General features: G+C 42.6%; 1 protein-coding gene across 2 annotated transcripts; it reads right to left on the reverse strand.

The window, feature by feature from the left end:
- Nucleotides 1-1,322: 1,322 nt before the first annotated feature.
- Nucleotides 1,323-12,672, reverse strand: LOC112572887 (nuclear factor interleukin-3-regulated protein-like). Of its 2 annotated transcripts, none has more exons than XM_025252867.1 (5): nucleotides 12,336-12,672; nucleotides 3,998-4,099; nucleotides 3,623-3,851; nucleotides 2,842-3,021; nucleotides 1,323-2,596 (listed from the first exon to the last, which is right to left on the reverse strand). In XM_025252867.1, the coding sequence occupies exons 3-5, from the start codon at nucleotides 3,842-3,844 to the stop codon at nucleotides 2,219-2,221; spliced, it is 780 nt and encodes a 259-aa protein (XP_025108652.1). In that variant the 5' UTR covers nucleotides 3,845-3,851; nucleotides 3,998-4,099; nucleotides 12,336-12,672; the 3' UTR covers nucleotides 1,323-2,218. The 2 variants fall into 2 exon arrangements, with proteins under 2 accessions (XP_025108652.1, XP_025108653.1); XM_025252868.1 differs by having other exon boundaries at nucleotides 3,623-3,863.
- Nucleotides 12,673-15,637: the final 2,965 nt, after the last annotated feature.

The raw sequence follows: 15,637 nt of genomic DNA on the forward strand, positions 1-15,637 counted from the left end.
TTCCATAACATAAATTTACAGAATTGTGCAGGCTTATTTAAAACTAAATACGGCACATTAATTAGAATGTCACAATTCAACACCTTTTAATTTCTTCCTGTGATCTATCAATGTCTTCTTGTCTTTGGCTACTAATAAATATTAAATAAATAAAAACTTTATTTTAATGCCTATCTGCCAGGTTTGGAGGATCAGAAGAGGAATGAAAAGAGTGTGATCTTAATGCTAAACCAAAGATGGAATGAGGCGAAACCTACCAATACTAAACAACACAATTTCTTTCCATAACCTAATTTCCTCTAAATAGTTCTGCTTTTCTAACAGATTCCATAGCATACATTTACAGAATTGCACCTATATGGCCTCATAGACACTAACTCCGAAATATCAAACGTATATACATTAAAATACACTAGACTGGTATCTCATTCATCGCAGAAAAAAATATTTCCTACAAGGAATCAGAGCTAAATAACTCAGACTCACAGCTCGCCCACTTCCTCTCAAACATAGAAATAGTCTTTCGACAAAGTTTTACAACCACAAAACAGTTTGGTTTCCCAAAGCTGAAATCCATCACAAATAATCAACGGCTTTACAGCCTTAATACAAATATTGCAAAATTGTTTGATATTAATACCAATTGTCCAATTAAAGATCAGCCTATAATACAAGTTTTAACCCTTACTAAGCCAGTCTTCAACACTGAAGTAAAGTTAATGGAGAAGAGGGCCACCTGCCGGACCACTGGATGCGATTATTGTTGTACTCTTTGTTCTAGACAATACACTGACCACTTCTTAACCTTCTCAAATCTTTGTTTTGATTTTCGTCATTATTTAATGACTTAGCCTTCACTACATTCTCAAGATTTTGCATGAACAACCTTCTTCTACAGACTTTCACTGCTTTTGTTTAAATGACTTTAAACGGGTTCTTCATGAAGGGGAATAACTAAAAGCGATTCAGTGCAATGACTTTCCCAGTCTTAAATCGTTCGGGAGCAAACATGCTTTAATCACTCATAGTATCACCGAGAAAGGACTTGCATCACACGGACATTTCAATCCTTTGTAGAAAAATTAAAATATAAGAAGAGGTGCAGATATGCGAAAAAATCCCTGAGAAAATCACATTAAGCAAGTTTTGTACACACAAAGACCCTATCGGGCTTACAATCCTGCAAGTGAAACAAGGTTAGGATGGAAAAAAAGTTATTTACAAATACTTATAAATACTGTTGACCAAATCGAAAACACATCGTTCCTTTCGCAAATATATACAAGGACAGACAGTCAGTTTGGAATCGTAAACAAAAAGATAATAATTCGTGGTAACCCTGATACTCTGACAACATCAACCCAATCACCATTGACAGATGTCGAGCACCAAGACACCCAACTCGATTAAGATATTACCCGGAATGACTTCCCTGTTGCTGTCTCACGAACTAACCCTGTACCCAGAGATGGGAGATGAAACACAGGATGGAACGGAAGTGACCCTGCATACCATAAAAGTATGGCCGACACTGTGATTCTACCATCGCTGTTATCGTCATTTGTTCATCGCCAGTTTCCGTGTCTGCTCCATGTGCGCTGCCAGGATCATGTGTGCTTGCCCCAAACCCCTCTTCGTGGCCCCTTCAGCATTATTACCGTAGGGGGACCGGAAGGAAGAAGCGATGTTTATCTGCGCATGCGTGGCGACGCCGGACATGACGCCATAGCCCTCGTGTCCCGAGGTTCCCAAGTCTAAGCCGAGAGGCAGGCCGTGCAGTGTCATGACCTCCTGAAGCTCGGCTTTCTGCACAGTCTTGCCACAACACCGTGTCTGAAGAGCATGCCTGCACGACCAAGGGCCGAGAGGTCAGGCAGAGATGACGGGGTCAGCATGCTCGTTGCATAACCAGTTTGACTTCTGGGATAGGCTGCCGACATGAAGCAGTCGTAGGGTGAGCGAGCGTCGTTGTAGTAGCCGCTGCTGGAGCTGGAGCTGCTGCTGCTGCTGCAGCTGTTGTTGTTGTTGGCAGTGGTGTTGGTGGGAGTGATGACACTGTTCACTGTCCCTACCGTAACTGTCGGGGAGTCTGTGACGACTGTGAGGGGAGAGTTGTAGCCGCTGTGGCCACAGGGACTAGGCGTGGACGATGATGGAGGGATGGTGACGGACAAGGGCTTAGACTGCCCGCCCTGACTTCCTTCAGGGCCGTAGCTGTTCACATGAAGATGCTGCTGCTGAGGTTGTTGTGGCGTCTGCTGCTGAGTAAGACCAGCAGATGGGTATCCTTTGTGCAAGCCTGTCCCCGGCTGATGCAATGCTCCCCACAAGACGGCCGTACCAAACTGACCGTACACAGGTCCCCTTTCTGAACAAACTTCCCGGGGTCCGAACATAAGCTCTCGGGTGGCTCTTCTTTGATCATTAGCTTACCGTCGCTCCTGGTAAGTGGCACGCACCTCCCGTTGAGGTCGGCACTGTCGCCATGACTCATGGGTGCCATGGAAACAGGGTACATCCCGGGAGAGGTAGAGTTTTCGGTCTGATCCATCTTGAAGGCCTGGCTCTCCAGGTAGGCTCGGGAGTTCTTCAGATCCTGTTAAGACAAGGGTTTGCGTTACACCTGCCACCTATTACCAACATGCACACATACTTCACTTCCTGCTGGACACATGCAACATTTGCATTGACTTTTGTCACTCCAGAGAACCTAAGCAGCACATCTCACCCATTCCCTCCCTCTTTCGCTCTCTCTCTCACACACACACACACTTGCACTCACGCACACGCAGAGCATTCTACTTCAGATGGTCTGCGCGGGTGGTCACGTGATGCCAGTACCTGAATACACTGGGCTTGTTCTTCAGCTGAGAGGATGCTTCTGTCCAGCGGCAGGCCGTATTGCCTCTTGATGACGAACAGCTCCTTCGTCAGCAGTGCGTTCTGCTCCTCCAGGTGGTTCGCCCTGTTGCGGATTTCGAGCTCCATCGTCCTCTTGTTTTCGCGAGATCGCTTGGCCGCCTGCACGGTCAGTGTAATTAGCCACACACTTCCACCATTGCATGGAAACACATCTTCTCAGTTCAGAGAAAGTGCAAAGAAAGAACGAACAAAGAATGCCGAAGAAGGAGAAGGAGGATTTGTTTGTAACGCCGTGCCAGCAACTAAGACTATATCACGGCGACAGAGAAGGAGGAAGAGCGAAAGAGGATTCAATAGAGAAAGATAAAAGGAGGAAAAAAGAAAGACAACAAGCATAACAACAGACAACAATAAGAACAAAACAAGATCAATAGTAACAGCAAGCATCGACAACAATAATATGAACGACATCCACATCAACAAAAGGACAGCAAGAGTAACAATCGAGAGAGCAAGGACAAATTAATATAACAAAAATAACCTTAATACAAACAACATTAATTATAACAATGACAACAATAAGGACGAGTTAGTAGCAATCCATCATTAACAACGGCAATAATAACGACAACAATAACACTCAATAGCAACACTAAAAGCGACAATGAGAGGACAAAATTAAAAAGCGACTGAGAAGGAATGGTTTGCCTGGCGCTCCATGCGTAAGAGAGAGAGAAAAAAAGAGAAAAAAAAGGCAGACCTTGTTGTTCCGCATTCTTTTCGCCCAGTATCTATCGTCCTTCTCTTCATCCGGTATCACACGTTTCGCTCTTCTCAGCGAGGTTTTGGGTGCATCTGTGACGTCAGACGGGCCACCGGAAGTGCTTGGGTCTCCAGAAGTGCTCGGGCCGGTGTACCAACCACCGAGGTCATTCCTTGGTTCATCGGGCGACGAGTTCTCGTACTCAGGGCGTGACAGCATTCTCGAACTACAACAGTGTCTTTACAACGTACAATGTATGTGATGATGATTGATGATGATGATGAGGAGGAGGAGGAGGAGGAGGAGGAGGAGAAGGGGAGAGGAGGAGGGAAGGGGACGAGGAGGAAGGAGACGAAAGCACCGAATTATTACCTGTAACGGGATGCCTTTACCAGGAGCACAGTCAGGTGTAGATAAAGCCTGGGGTGTTTCCGAGGCTGTCTTTGACACACTGAGCCGCCATTTTAATCAGACCTGAAATGCAGATTTGTGTTTGTTACCTTCAAGTTGTTTTTCTTTCTTCAGGTTTACACATTTTTTTATTATTTTTTATTTTTTTTACTGTTGTCGCGGATGGCATCAAAGGCAACCCTGAGTCAAATATGAGGTAAGCCTTAAAGTTACTGAAAATAATTTTGCACTCGAGACCTTAGATTCCATAGCAGTGCCAGAAAGTATTATACTATGCTGCCTGAGTTCCAACCCTCTTTTTTTTCGTGGCCTTTTAACCGCCTGCTAGGTGAAGGAAAAAGAACAATTTTGTATCATTGTCTGCTCCACGATACAATTTTATTTCTCAGTGGTTAGCGTGATTTTTATGAATGCCTTAAACAAACTGCTTTTGCGATTGGCACCACTACAAAGGTCGCGCCGTAATGAGCTGGCGGCGTCCATCCACACTTGACCTCTGCTTGACTGGGAAAGCCTTTCATGTACCAGATGGCATCCTCCCAGGGGAGAGAGCTCGTGGACAAGGGGCGACCACCTGCTGCGACGGCTCGCGCCGAGCAGATTAAGCGAAGCTAAAAGCTGTTCAGGCAAAACTAATTCCCAGATATTGCCATTCCGGTCTTTTGGAAATGGAAGTGCTCGACATTCTCCTAATACCTACAAACTATTGCTCAAACAAATGTCTACTCTCCTTCTCTTCTCGTGTGTCAGCCTGAGCACTACTCCTACTGCTCAGCCTCTGCTTCTGATGGTGTTAATTCTACGGCCATTACTGAGAGACAGAGAAACAGCGATAGTGGATTAGGAAGAGAGACTTAATAATAACATCGACTGCTCTTAACCAATTTCCCTACGACTTCATCAGTCAGTTAATGTTGATGAAAACTCGAAAAATACCTCAGGACACTCTAAAACCACAAGAAAAACAATTACTAGTCTCGTCGCATTTATGCCCAAAACAAATCTTTCAAGGGGGCCACACATCATTCAACGCATTCGGTTTCTTTCTTTCAATGTTTTTCAGCAGCTTCTGTGTACTTGGACAAGAGAAGACTGTTTATTATTCGCTCAAAAAAAAACAAAAAAACAAAAAAAAAAAAAAAACAACAAAAACAAGCCTTCCTAATAGAAAAGAAAGACAATTGGACTGGAAAAATCACCTGGAAATACCATCATTACAATGATTTCAGTAGCCCATCTACAGCAGTGTAGGCCAAATACACTCTCATCTAGAAGCACCCCAGTATCAGATTCGAGCCTTTAATGATGACGACGATGAAAGAAGAAGAAGAATGAAAACAAAAGGACAAATAGGTGGGGGGAAGAAAGACCCTCACTTCTCACTTTGCTCCACCCACCCGTGTGACCAGGGTCAAAATGTCACCGAGTGCCAGTCTGTCCCGCCAGGTATGTCAAGGACGCACATGCAATGGTGGTTGATTGTTCTCTTATCTAACCCTGACAGGACCTCTCGTCATGATGACCGCGCTCTGGCCGGGTGGTGTAGTCGCGAGGTCAGACAATACTGACTGCAGGGTCAGACTATACTGACCACGCATTTTCTCCATGACCAAGTCCGTCTTGTGTTCAACACACCGGGCCTGGGATCGTCTACAGAAGCTGGCAATGTTCGGGCTTCTGTCCTGGGCGGTCTTTTTTACAGTTCTGGTAGTTTTGTCTCTGTCTCCACCTCCTACCTACCCACCTAACTGACCTCCTCCTATATACTACCATGACTCACTACTCATTTCCTTTCCTGGGGCTACAGGTTTACTACACCTGGCGTGACACGACAGTGACCCTATCATTTACGACTGACCACAGTGTCAACAGTCTCTGATTGAGCTATTGAGCACTCGGATTGGAAATGGAGAAAAACGACCAAACGCCAAATAAAATCAGGGTTTTTTTTTAAAAAAACGTTAATTTTTTAAAATAATTATGTGCATTTATGAATCAAGACTGGATGTAGATTTTCTACAATATATTAACATACTGACGCTGTCATAACAGATAATTAATGGTCTCTTCTTCAGACACATGGTGTTTTGGGGGAATTAACACTTTTATGAATAAGAAATTGTTAGCCATGCATCTTGTTCCTAGTGAAAATGAAACATCTCAGAAAAAAAAATCCTACCTTGTAAGTCTCTTTTTCTAATGTCTAATGAACAAATGGGGGATTTGCTGAAATCATCTACAAAGGTCTTGTCAACTGTTCTTTTGTAACTACTCCTTCGATCCCCACTCTATCCCTTCTCTGCGCCTTGCCCTCGCAACTCTGCCATGACTCAAGCATGAAACACTCGCAAACATTTCCTAATCCCAAAGTGACCCTACCCTCCAACCCCATACCCCAGCGACCCTAGTGCCGTGTCGAGTGTCGGCGAAATCCTCAAGATAATCGAGCGTTGTTGCCACTGTCGGCTTGCTGCCCTCGGGTTTCAGAGTCGAAATACTGCGAATATTTGTAGTGGGTGCCGCCTCCTTGTATCTTGCCGCCACCAGTTTATGGAATCCCAACAAAGGCACTTTGACAAAGCGCCACACTGTACACCATTTGCCCAAAGTGCAAAAATTACCCCGAGGTTTGGTTGGTTAGGCGGGAAAGTGCTTCCACCTAGTGATGAATTCGCACTGTGAGGGGAGAGGGGAGCGGGAGGAAACCGAAGCACCCGGAGAAAAGTGAATTGTTCTTCGGTCTATGCTTTCTCAAGGTTTACAACAAATTGTAAACTTCCTCTTGATTACAAACTCTTTATCATCTATTTTATGTCTAAGAATATGTGTGTATTTTGCACGTTGTGTGTGTAGTGGGGTGGGATCGTTGACAGGTCATTCCGACCTTGCAGTGTTATCGGTACAGTCCTAAGTAGCTGTCAATTTACTTCAAACTGCCGTAGGGTTCTTCTCTTGTATTCTCCCTTTTCACCTTGTTCCTACCATCCCACCTTGTTCAAGTTTGAGTGTCGTTTGTTGCTTCTAGCGCGTGCGCTCCCCTCCTTCCCACACTCAAAATTCGTTCAGCAGCCTCTGGGAGCCCTGCATGCTGGACTGCTCTTTACTCGGGAAAAGCTGAAGAAGCTAGAAATAATGTCCAGAAACGATGACAATTTGATTTAAATCATAGATGACCACAGGCCTGTTCCATATTATTGCTTCTGATTACTTCCGTGAATGCTTTTGGCAGACTGTCTTTTAGAAATGGCGGCGGTCATTTCCCACTTCTAAAGTCCGACTTCAATGAAGAGGTTTACAAAGGGTTTGAAGTGTCCAACTTGACAGGTGTGCCAAACCGGTAGACCCTAAATACCGACATCATCTCGCCGCCCACAGAGGGTTTATACAGAATGTGTGGCTTGTGGACTCGTTGAGCCCTGCCGTTCCCTCCCCTCTAACAAGATTTATTGAAAGAATTCTCGACGACAAGGTGGCGAGAGCACGCGACCCGGGGCAGACGATCTCTCTGCTCCCCTTGTAATAAAAATTATTGTCCAAGTAGATAACAATGGGCTTACAATTTAATATCTACATTTCATTCAGTCACCTAATATAGACTGCAGACATTAAGACATTATATATCATATATCTCTATTTCCTAGTTGGTTAGCTGTGTGATTGGTTGGCCCAACAGCAAAGTACTGTAATTCTGCAACGTCGAGAGGGAGTAGAAAAGGGAGGGAAAGTGAAGTACCTAGAAAAAAAAAAAAAGACTCCATCCCTCCTAAAAATAGTCACAGTCAGGGTTACACTGCACTGGTGGCTATATATAGATACAGCGAACCTCGTACCACTGCGCTACCGCGCCCCCCTCACCGGACAAGGGGAGGAGTTGGCCCCAAGGTATAGATGCCTGTAATCGTTTGTCCAGGTGTGCCACCCCCAACCGTGCCGACGCTGGACGCAGCAACACGCGATGAACAGGTGCGACCACGCTCGTACCCGGGGTGGAATTCATTGCTCACAATGGGGAAACCAAGGACACATTTTTCCGCAGTCAGGACGCACTAGTATATATATATGTGCCTAACCCCAGGATACCTCTGTCACCAACTTTAGCAAAGACTGGATTCTTTGATTTCGGTTATGCAATCAAACATCATTGAACAATAACATTATATGAGACTTGAAAATTAAAAAAAAATGTTTACAGGTTGCAGATGGATTTTTAGAACCTAACAGGGGAAATAAGAATACAAAATAAATAAAGCAAAATAAGAAAAAATTATCGTGAAGGTAAAAAATAAAAATTATCTCATCTAAGTAGAAACGATATAAGCGCAGTCAGCCAGACATTCAGATAGTCGCACGGGCTGACCTCAAAGGTTGAACAGAAGCGTTCAAACCTTGACAACAGAGAACTATAGGTGACCTTGTGCTTGACATCAGTGTTGCAGCGAGGGTGAAGGCAAGGTCAGGGCCTCAAGAGGATGGATGGACGGACGGGTGGGTGAACGTCGATGTGGGGTTCGAGTCGACTGTGTATGTTTCGCAACAAGTGGCAGAGCAGGAAACTGAGAGAAGGAACAAGGAGTGGTAGGGTGGGAGTAGGCGTGGGAAGAGTTGCTTGGGGCTGTGGAACCTCAGTCAATGTTTAAATACTGAGGCTTTGTTTGAGCTCATGTCACGGCTGGCTGGACACGGTCATCTACCTACCACCATCAAACACGCCTCCAGCGCAAAGTAATTGAGTGTTGTGTCCATCCCCAGAGAATAATCTTCTAGCGAAAAGGAACATTGATGTAAGCGACTGCAAATACGAGCCACCAGAGGAACGGGGATAGTTGGTTCGGATCTCAAGCCAGTTCTCTCTCTCTCTCTCACACACACACACACGTGCGCGTGAAGTCATCTGTCATGCCATATTGAACCAGCGAACATGAGATGACTGTCAGGTCACCGGGTGCTAGCCGGGTGCAACACTGACCACCGTTGCTGTCTCCGAGTCTTATCATTGCGATAAGCTTCACGAGGGATCCTGGACACGACCCTTTGACTTCGCACCTACCTGTCGCAAGATCGCAAACGGCAGTCCTGCCAACATCCACTCCCTCGGCACTCCTGCTGGACAACCGACTAAATTTCACTACATACCCCTATTAGTTTTAAAACAGGTCGCCTTTACTCGCAGTCTTTAACTCTTTACGAGCTGTGTGGAAACCCTTCAGCCATGTCCTTTTCTTTCCATTGTTGTGTGAACATTACTAGTTTTTATTGGTGTTCGTGGTCTGTAGTTTATACTTCGTTAGTCTATCATTTTTAAGACTTACCTAATCAATGGTGATTTACCTAATCATTGGACCCCACAAATCCTTTCATGACAGTGACAGTGCGGAAAAGCTCACTTGGTTTCTAGTATCTATGCCACGAGTCAGAGCGGATCGTAACGAAGATTGATGACCAAGTCGCCCAAGGGATGTAAATAGATAAACTCAAAGATACATTTCTCTCGTTGGCACCCCATCCATTCCCGATCCCACCCCTTCCAATCACTTAGCGCCACGTGCTGAGTTCTCATCACGCTGCCTACTTGTAACGGATAAAACGGGTCACTGAGCAAGGTCGTCGGATGGACGGCCACAGGGACGGATGTGGTGAGATAAGGCTGACACTGGACGCTAAATCGCCCCACCTCACCCCTCACCTCAACACCCCACCCTACACAACAGGCCTCGTTATCGTGTCTTTCATGTTCACCTGGAGAACTGATTGATTGATTAAGACCTTCCAAAGCTTCTCGACTTTGACTATGAACCTATGTCCCCGATCTTCACACAGCTATAGTGATGAGCTGGCCATGTATGAAATGTCGGTACTACCCGTATCCTCCTTGTCCGGGTAGACTTCCCCCATCTTTCAAGCCATTCCAAATCAAGACATTAAAAAATATATATATAAAAGTGCTATTGGTCAATTTCGTGCAGTTTGATTTTTCTTTTAAAAATGGATTCCATGGTTATTAAACTATCAGGAAAATACACTGCTGTGTTAAAACAAAAGTTAAAAATTGACTTAAAAAATATGTTTTAATCTAGGTACCCTACTGCGATCAGTACCGATTTCTGCTACAAAAAAAAAAAAAATAATAATAATAATAATAAAAATAATAAAATAAAATAGAATAAAAAATGAAGAAATTCAAACGCTGTGTCGATACTGTTTCCCAGTCATAACCCATCGTGTTATATATTGCCAGAAAGCCTGGAGTCTGTATGTTCAACTTCTATAAAGAACGATTCAAATATTAACCCATCAAAAGATTTGTCTGCAAAAATTTGGGAGTAAACTAACCTGGTCGGCCATCTTGACGTTAATTTTTGAACCCGCTTCTCTCAAAATGGCCGCCACCGTAGTTTCGCACTTCAAACGTTCATAACTCAATGTTAGGACTAGGAGAATAATTTGTGTATCCAAAAAAAGTTCACAACCTGTACTTTTTTTTAAATATGCAATTTGACAAATCTCAAACTTCCGACTTAAGACTTCGTCGTGGAGAGTTACATATTTGTAAACATAAGAAAGAGATCCACTATTCGCAAAGTTAATCAAAAGTGCTTCTCAGATGATTTTTTTAACTGGGTAAAGCAGCAAACGTCTGAAAAGCCTCATTGTATTGGCAGATTGCCGGAGAAGTTGGGACACTTTTGACCAAAACTGTCACTCTGAAACCACTGTGAACTTAAGATATAACTTTGCCAAACTTGGTCAAACATTCTAAAAAAAAAAAAAAAACTCCTCCAACTTCAAATGTTCTCTCTAACGAATGGAATGCAGAGGCGGAAGGACACTTGAGAAGGAAACACGCTTTTCATTTAGCGCATCGACGGCAAAGGAGCCACCGATGACCCACTTGTAATTAGTTCAATTTCCGGCGGAAGAAGGTGGTCACGTGATATCAGGCATCGCCAAGATCAGTGGCCATGCTCAAGTGCCTGGCCATCTTTGTAACATAAGACAGCGCTGTTACTAATGGTACAGTTTGTTTCTGTTCCAGTAGTGTTCTTGTCTCGCGCCCTCTTTTTCTCTTTCTGTCTTTCGCTTTTTCTCTTTCTTTCTTCTCGGGCTGTTTAAATTCCAAATCCGTCATGCCCGCAAGCGGAGACAGGTCTAAGTGTTATGCCATCTCCCTTCACCTCCTTCTATTCACAAACAAGTAATCAGACGCCATGACACAACCTACTGACAATATCAGTGTTAAAAAAAAAAAAAATCCGCAGTTCTCGTCCACTAATTAAATTCCATCCGTAAACCGTATTCCCACAGCAGATTATGTTCACAAAACAATAAAGTTCTCGTCAGTTAAGAACGGCAAACAGTAGCTGGACCAGTGCATGTCTAGTCCTGACTTTCCATTAGACATTTTGGTTAAACACCTTTGAGTTAAATAAGCCTTCACCAGGTGTCGCTATAGAAGATGTCGAACACCCTTAGATGTTCGAAGCTGACCTCACTCAGAACCATTCCCGCCTAAAAAGTTCTCGACTCTTCTCGCGAGATGTGGACGTGACTGAAGCTTTACCTATGCTTATGTACTGGCCCGCCATTGAGGCATCAAACAATGGTTGCAAGGGTGCGAGAAACAAAAGGTGTGTGTGGTAGGGAGGGGGAAAAGAGGGTGGAACTACCTAAACTTGGAATCTGGCGAAGAAGTCACGAGGACAGAGTCTGGTGACGCAGTGTGTCTTATGCTAGTCACGTGACCCACGTCCACAAACAATATTTAAACATAGATTATTGTAAGCCTTTAAATGCACTGTTTGGAAAAGAATTAAACAGAAGAGCAGTATACATTTCAGCAGACTTCTTCAAAGACAAATATATGATAGGGTTTATGTCAGAGACAAGACAAAATTCTTCACTCACGCACATGGTCAAGCTCTATTACGAAGAGAAAGATTGTTACACACATTATAGAGGCAAAACAACAGCACAGACCCTCTTCACCAGTTTCCACTTATCCAATTATCTAGACGGTATTCTAGGTAGGTAAGAAATCTCTGTAATAGTCTTTACCCATACACACTCAGCACGAGAGCAGAGAGAGAGAGATGACAGAAACAAAGAAACAAAGGAGGGGGGCAAAGACACGTGCAAGCATCGCAACAGTCATGCAACAGCTGTTTATTTATAAATCTGCTACATTCCTACCAGATCGACCACAGATATACATCAAGACATACATTCGAATAGGCCATTAAAAATATTTCTGGACTTTTCAGCACACAAACATGGTGTCGCGCATCAAAACAAAATGACCTACCTCACAGGTCGCATAACATCGGCTTGAACTCTGGAACAAGCGGGTGGAAGAGCGCTCCACAGTAAGAACCGTCCACTGCCACCCGCTCTGGCTTTGTTGGTCACAAGCAGAGATAAAGGGCGAGTTGAGACCCCCCTATTGTCGGGTGGCTGCCTTGCACGAGAACTAGCGTACTACAGGGAGCTTGGACAGCTGGGAGTTGAGTAGCACCAGTCACGTAGTAGGTCAAAGGGCAAAGTGGACAAAGTCTCGATTAGCTCACAGTGTCCGGTTGGTCAAAGCGAGATTCGAGCAGAACGAAATAAAATTTAGCGGAAAAAAGTAAACATCTGTTGTTGTTCGTGAAAAACTATAAACTTTTGTGCTTGGTTATGGCATAAACACGTGGAAGTTATTTCGTTATTTACAAAAATAATAAACAAACCCATATAAGGTGCTCGTCGCCCTTCCCTCCTATCCGGGTAATGGGTCACATGGACCCCCTTCAGCTCCTGTTTTCTGCTCGCCATTGGTCAGGCGGGGAGAGTCCATGGGAGGGGCGGGGTTTAAGGATTCTACTTGTCTTGTAACAACATAATCGTGTTAGGAGAGAGATATCCAATGACAAACGGCAGACATCGCTTGACTACTGAACAAATAAAAAGAGCAAAAGTGAAATAAAAGGAGTGCACTCCAGCGAAAAAAAAACAGAGAGAGAGATCTTACAGAGATAAGCTGATGCCACGATGTCTTTCAAGTGGAAACGACAAAGAAATGGTCCTTTTACAAAAATCAACACAATTATATTCAGTTCGGATTAGTCCATCTTGAGTCTTGAGATACTGAAGTTAAACTAAAACGACAATTTTTTTTAAAGTCTATTATCTTGAATTTCATCCTTGCAATCTTGTCCTATAACATAAAGCCGAAAGATACTAAAAAAAAGTAAGAATAAAACAAAATAACTGTCTTTTCATTTATTTTAGTGCCCAGGGACATTTTTCACCATAATGCCAAGGATATAATAATAATAATAATAATATAATAATAATAATAATAATAATAATAATAATAATAATAATAATAATAATAATAATAATAATAATAATAATAATGGCGGCTTGCATACCGCCTTATCCCTACCCTCACACTCAATGCGCTTCGCAAAATAAATAAATAGGAGGCTCAATGATTTACTCGATATTTTTACTGCATTACAAAAGAAAATTCAGCTGAGCCTGTCAAAAGGTCGAAACAATCATGTTTTTTTGTGTCCTGGTTGTTGCAGTATATTTAAACAGAGAGAGAGAGATCGCCATCGGCCATCCAGCAGTACACAGGCTGCTGACTATATACCGTCCTTACTTACCATGCGGCTAAACACACTAAGGACACAAGTCTTCATAATGACCTTCTTGACCCTTTGTCAAGTGGTGGACATGCCAAGAGCATTGGTCTTGTGGTACACTTACCGAAGAGCTTCAATGTCATCCGCATATTTCAGAAAAGACGCATTGGTTTCTGGAGACAATCACTGAAAGACCTTACCAAAAGGTTTCCGGAAGTTTTCGTAAGTAGTCACATAAAAACTAATTAATGAAATGACAGACATGTAGAGGGCCGAACGTTTTAGCTTTCTGTCGCAAATAAGAGCAAGGTCCAAGCTTCGGAGAATCACAACAACAACAGCAGCAGCAACAACAACAACAGCAATAAAACCGTTCAGTCGTTTGACAGACCAGAGATAGCTCCAGGATGAATAACATTAATTTTTTCAGCAATCTGTAAGTTTTAAAATGAAGGACCGGGATAAGAAAAAGTGTGTTTGCTGTGGCTACTCGTGTTTGAGGCGGGGATCAACAAGAAGCAGTATAATGTGTCTATTCTTCAAATGTCAGCATCTCAGTCTACATGGGAATATGACAAAGCTTCGTTTAGTTTTACAAGCCATAATCAACGTTTTGAACCTGGAATCAAAGTGAAATCAAAATATTGGGTGTTTATCAACAAACAAATTAGAGACGGATTCGAGGGTACTGAGTGGTTTGTTGTTCATTTAATGCCAAATTGGTCTAGGTATCCGATGAAATAATCAATCTCCAAGCTTAATTAATGAGCTATAATGAAGAAAGCGCTGACACATTTTCAGGGCGCATTAATGTGTAATGTGATGCTTATGTGGTCTTGAAAATAAAGCAACACCCAGCTTAGTTCAGCTTCTGAAATGTTAACAGCAGATTTTTACAGGCATTTACAGACTGCAAATATTTTTTAAAAAATGGAAAAAAGGTCAGAATCACAGATTTCTATGATCTTCTATGTAAATCTTTGGTAATAATTGTCATCATTTTTTTTTCTCCATCGTCGTCTACGCTTTAAAAAATATAAATGTAGATAAATGAAATGGTCGGTAAATAAACTTATTTGCAAACCATTTTTACTGTTAGGTGAGCGAATCATATCGGCTTGATATATTTAAAGTTTACATACCTGCAACTTATGCAGGTATTAAGATGAAAAATTGCATGTACAGTTGACGAAAGCAATTGCTTGGTAATTGGGCAAATATTGTTCTTCATCAGGTACTGTTTGTATAAAGCAGGTGACTACAAAATTATGAAGCGTACACAAGGTATTTCCGACAGTACATACAAACTATCCCCCTAAATAAGATATGGTCTTATATATTAATTTTTTGCTCCAAAACAGGTATTACGAGTAATGTTCATGGGATGTCTTATTTTAATACAATACAAAATGATATATAAAAAAACATTTTTATTACTTCCTCTCGGAAAATTACCACTTATCTTCCATGTTACAGCAGATCCTGCCACCACTGAGCTCAGCGCCGAAAGTAGTATAATAGTATATAGTTTTCTTTTCGGAAAACCGTAATATCAAATGAGAAGCAGTTCGAATCCACCGATACACTATTTACAAAATACGTTTAAACTGTCATCATTCACAATGAGTGACAAATCTACAGGTATAATCCAGACTGATTGTCGAAAACTGACGGAAGCTTCCTCAGAAAAGAAAATCACAGAAGATAGACTACTATAGAGTGTTTTTGTTTTGCTGAATTATAGTCACAAATGGTAAATGGAGCCCAGTTCACAAATTTTGTGGTGGACAGCTTCAGTCATTTTGAAACTGTGATGAAAACAGATCGAGTTATACTTGGAAATAATCTTGTCTGTAGATAACATCATCCGTAGATGATAGTGAAGCAGAGAAGAGAGAGAATTTAAGTGAACTGTGTGACCTCTCACCGACCAATGACCAAAAATCGACATTTATTGTAGTCATGTCATCATTTT

The sequence above is a fragment of the Pomacea canaliculata genome, linkage group LG9 (genome assembly GCF_003073045.1).
Source record: "Pomacea canaliculata isolate SZHN2017 linkage group LG9, ASM307304v1, whole genome shotgun sequence".
In the NCBI taxonomy this organism is placed as follows: Eukaryota; Metazoa; Mollusca; class Gastropoda; order Architaenioglossa; family Ampullariidae; genus Pomacea; species Pomacea canaliculata.

Coding starts and splice junctions, on each gene's coding strand:
- LOC112572887 (XM_025252867.1), bottom strand. CDS start 3,844: ATGCTGTCACGCCCTGAGTACGAGAACTCGTCGCCCGATGAACCAAGG. Junction 3,022..3,622: donor AAAGAATGCGGAACAACAAG/GTCTGCCTTTTT, acceptor CTGACCGTGCAG/GCGGCCAAGCGATCTCGCGA. Junction 2,597..2,841: donor AACAAGCCCAGTGTATTCAG/GTACTGGCATCA, acceptor TTGTCTTAACAG/GATCTGAAGAACTCCCGAGC.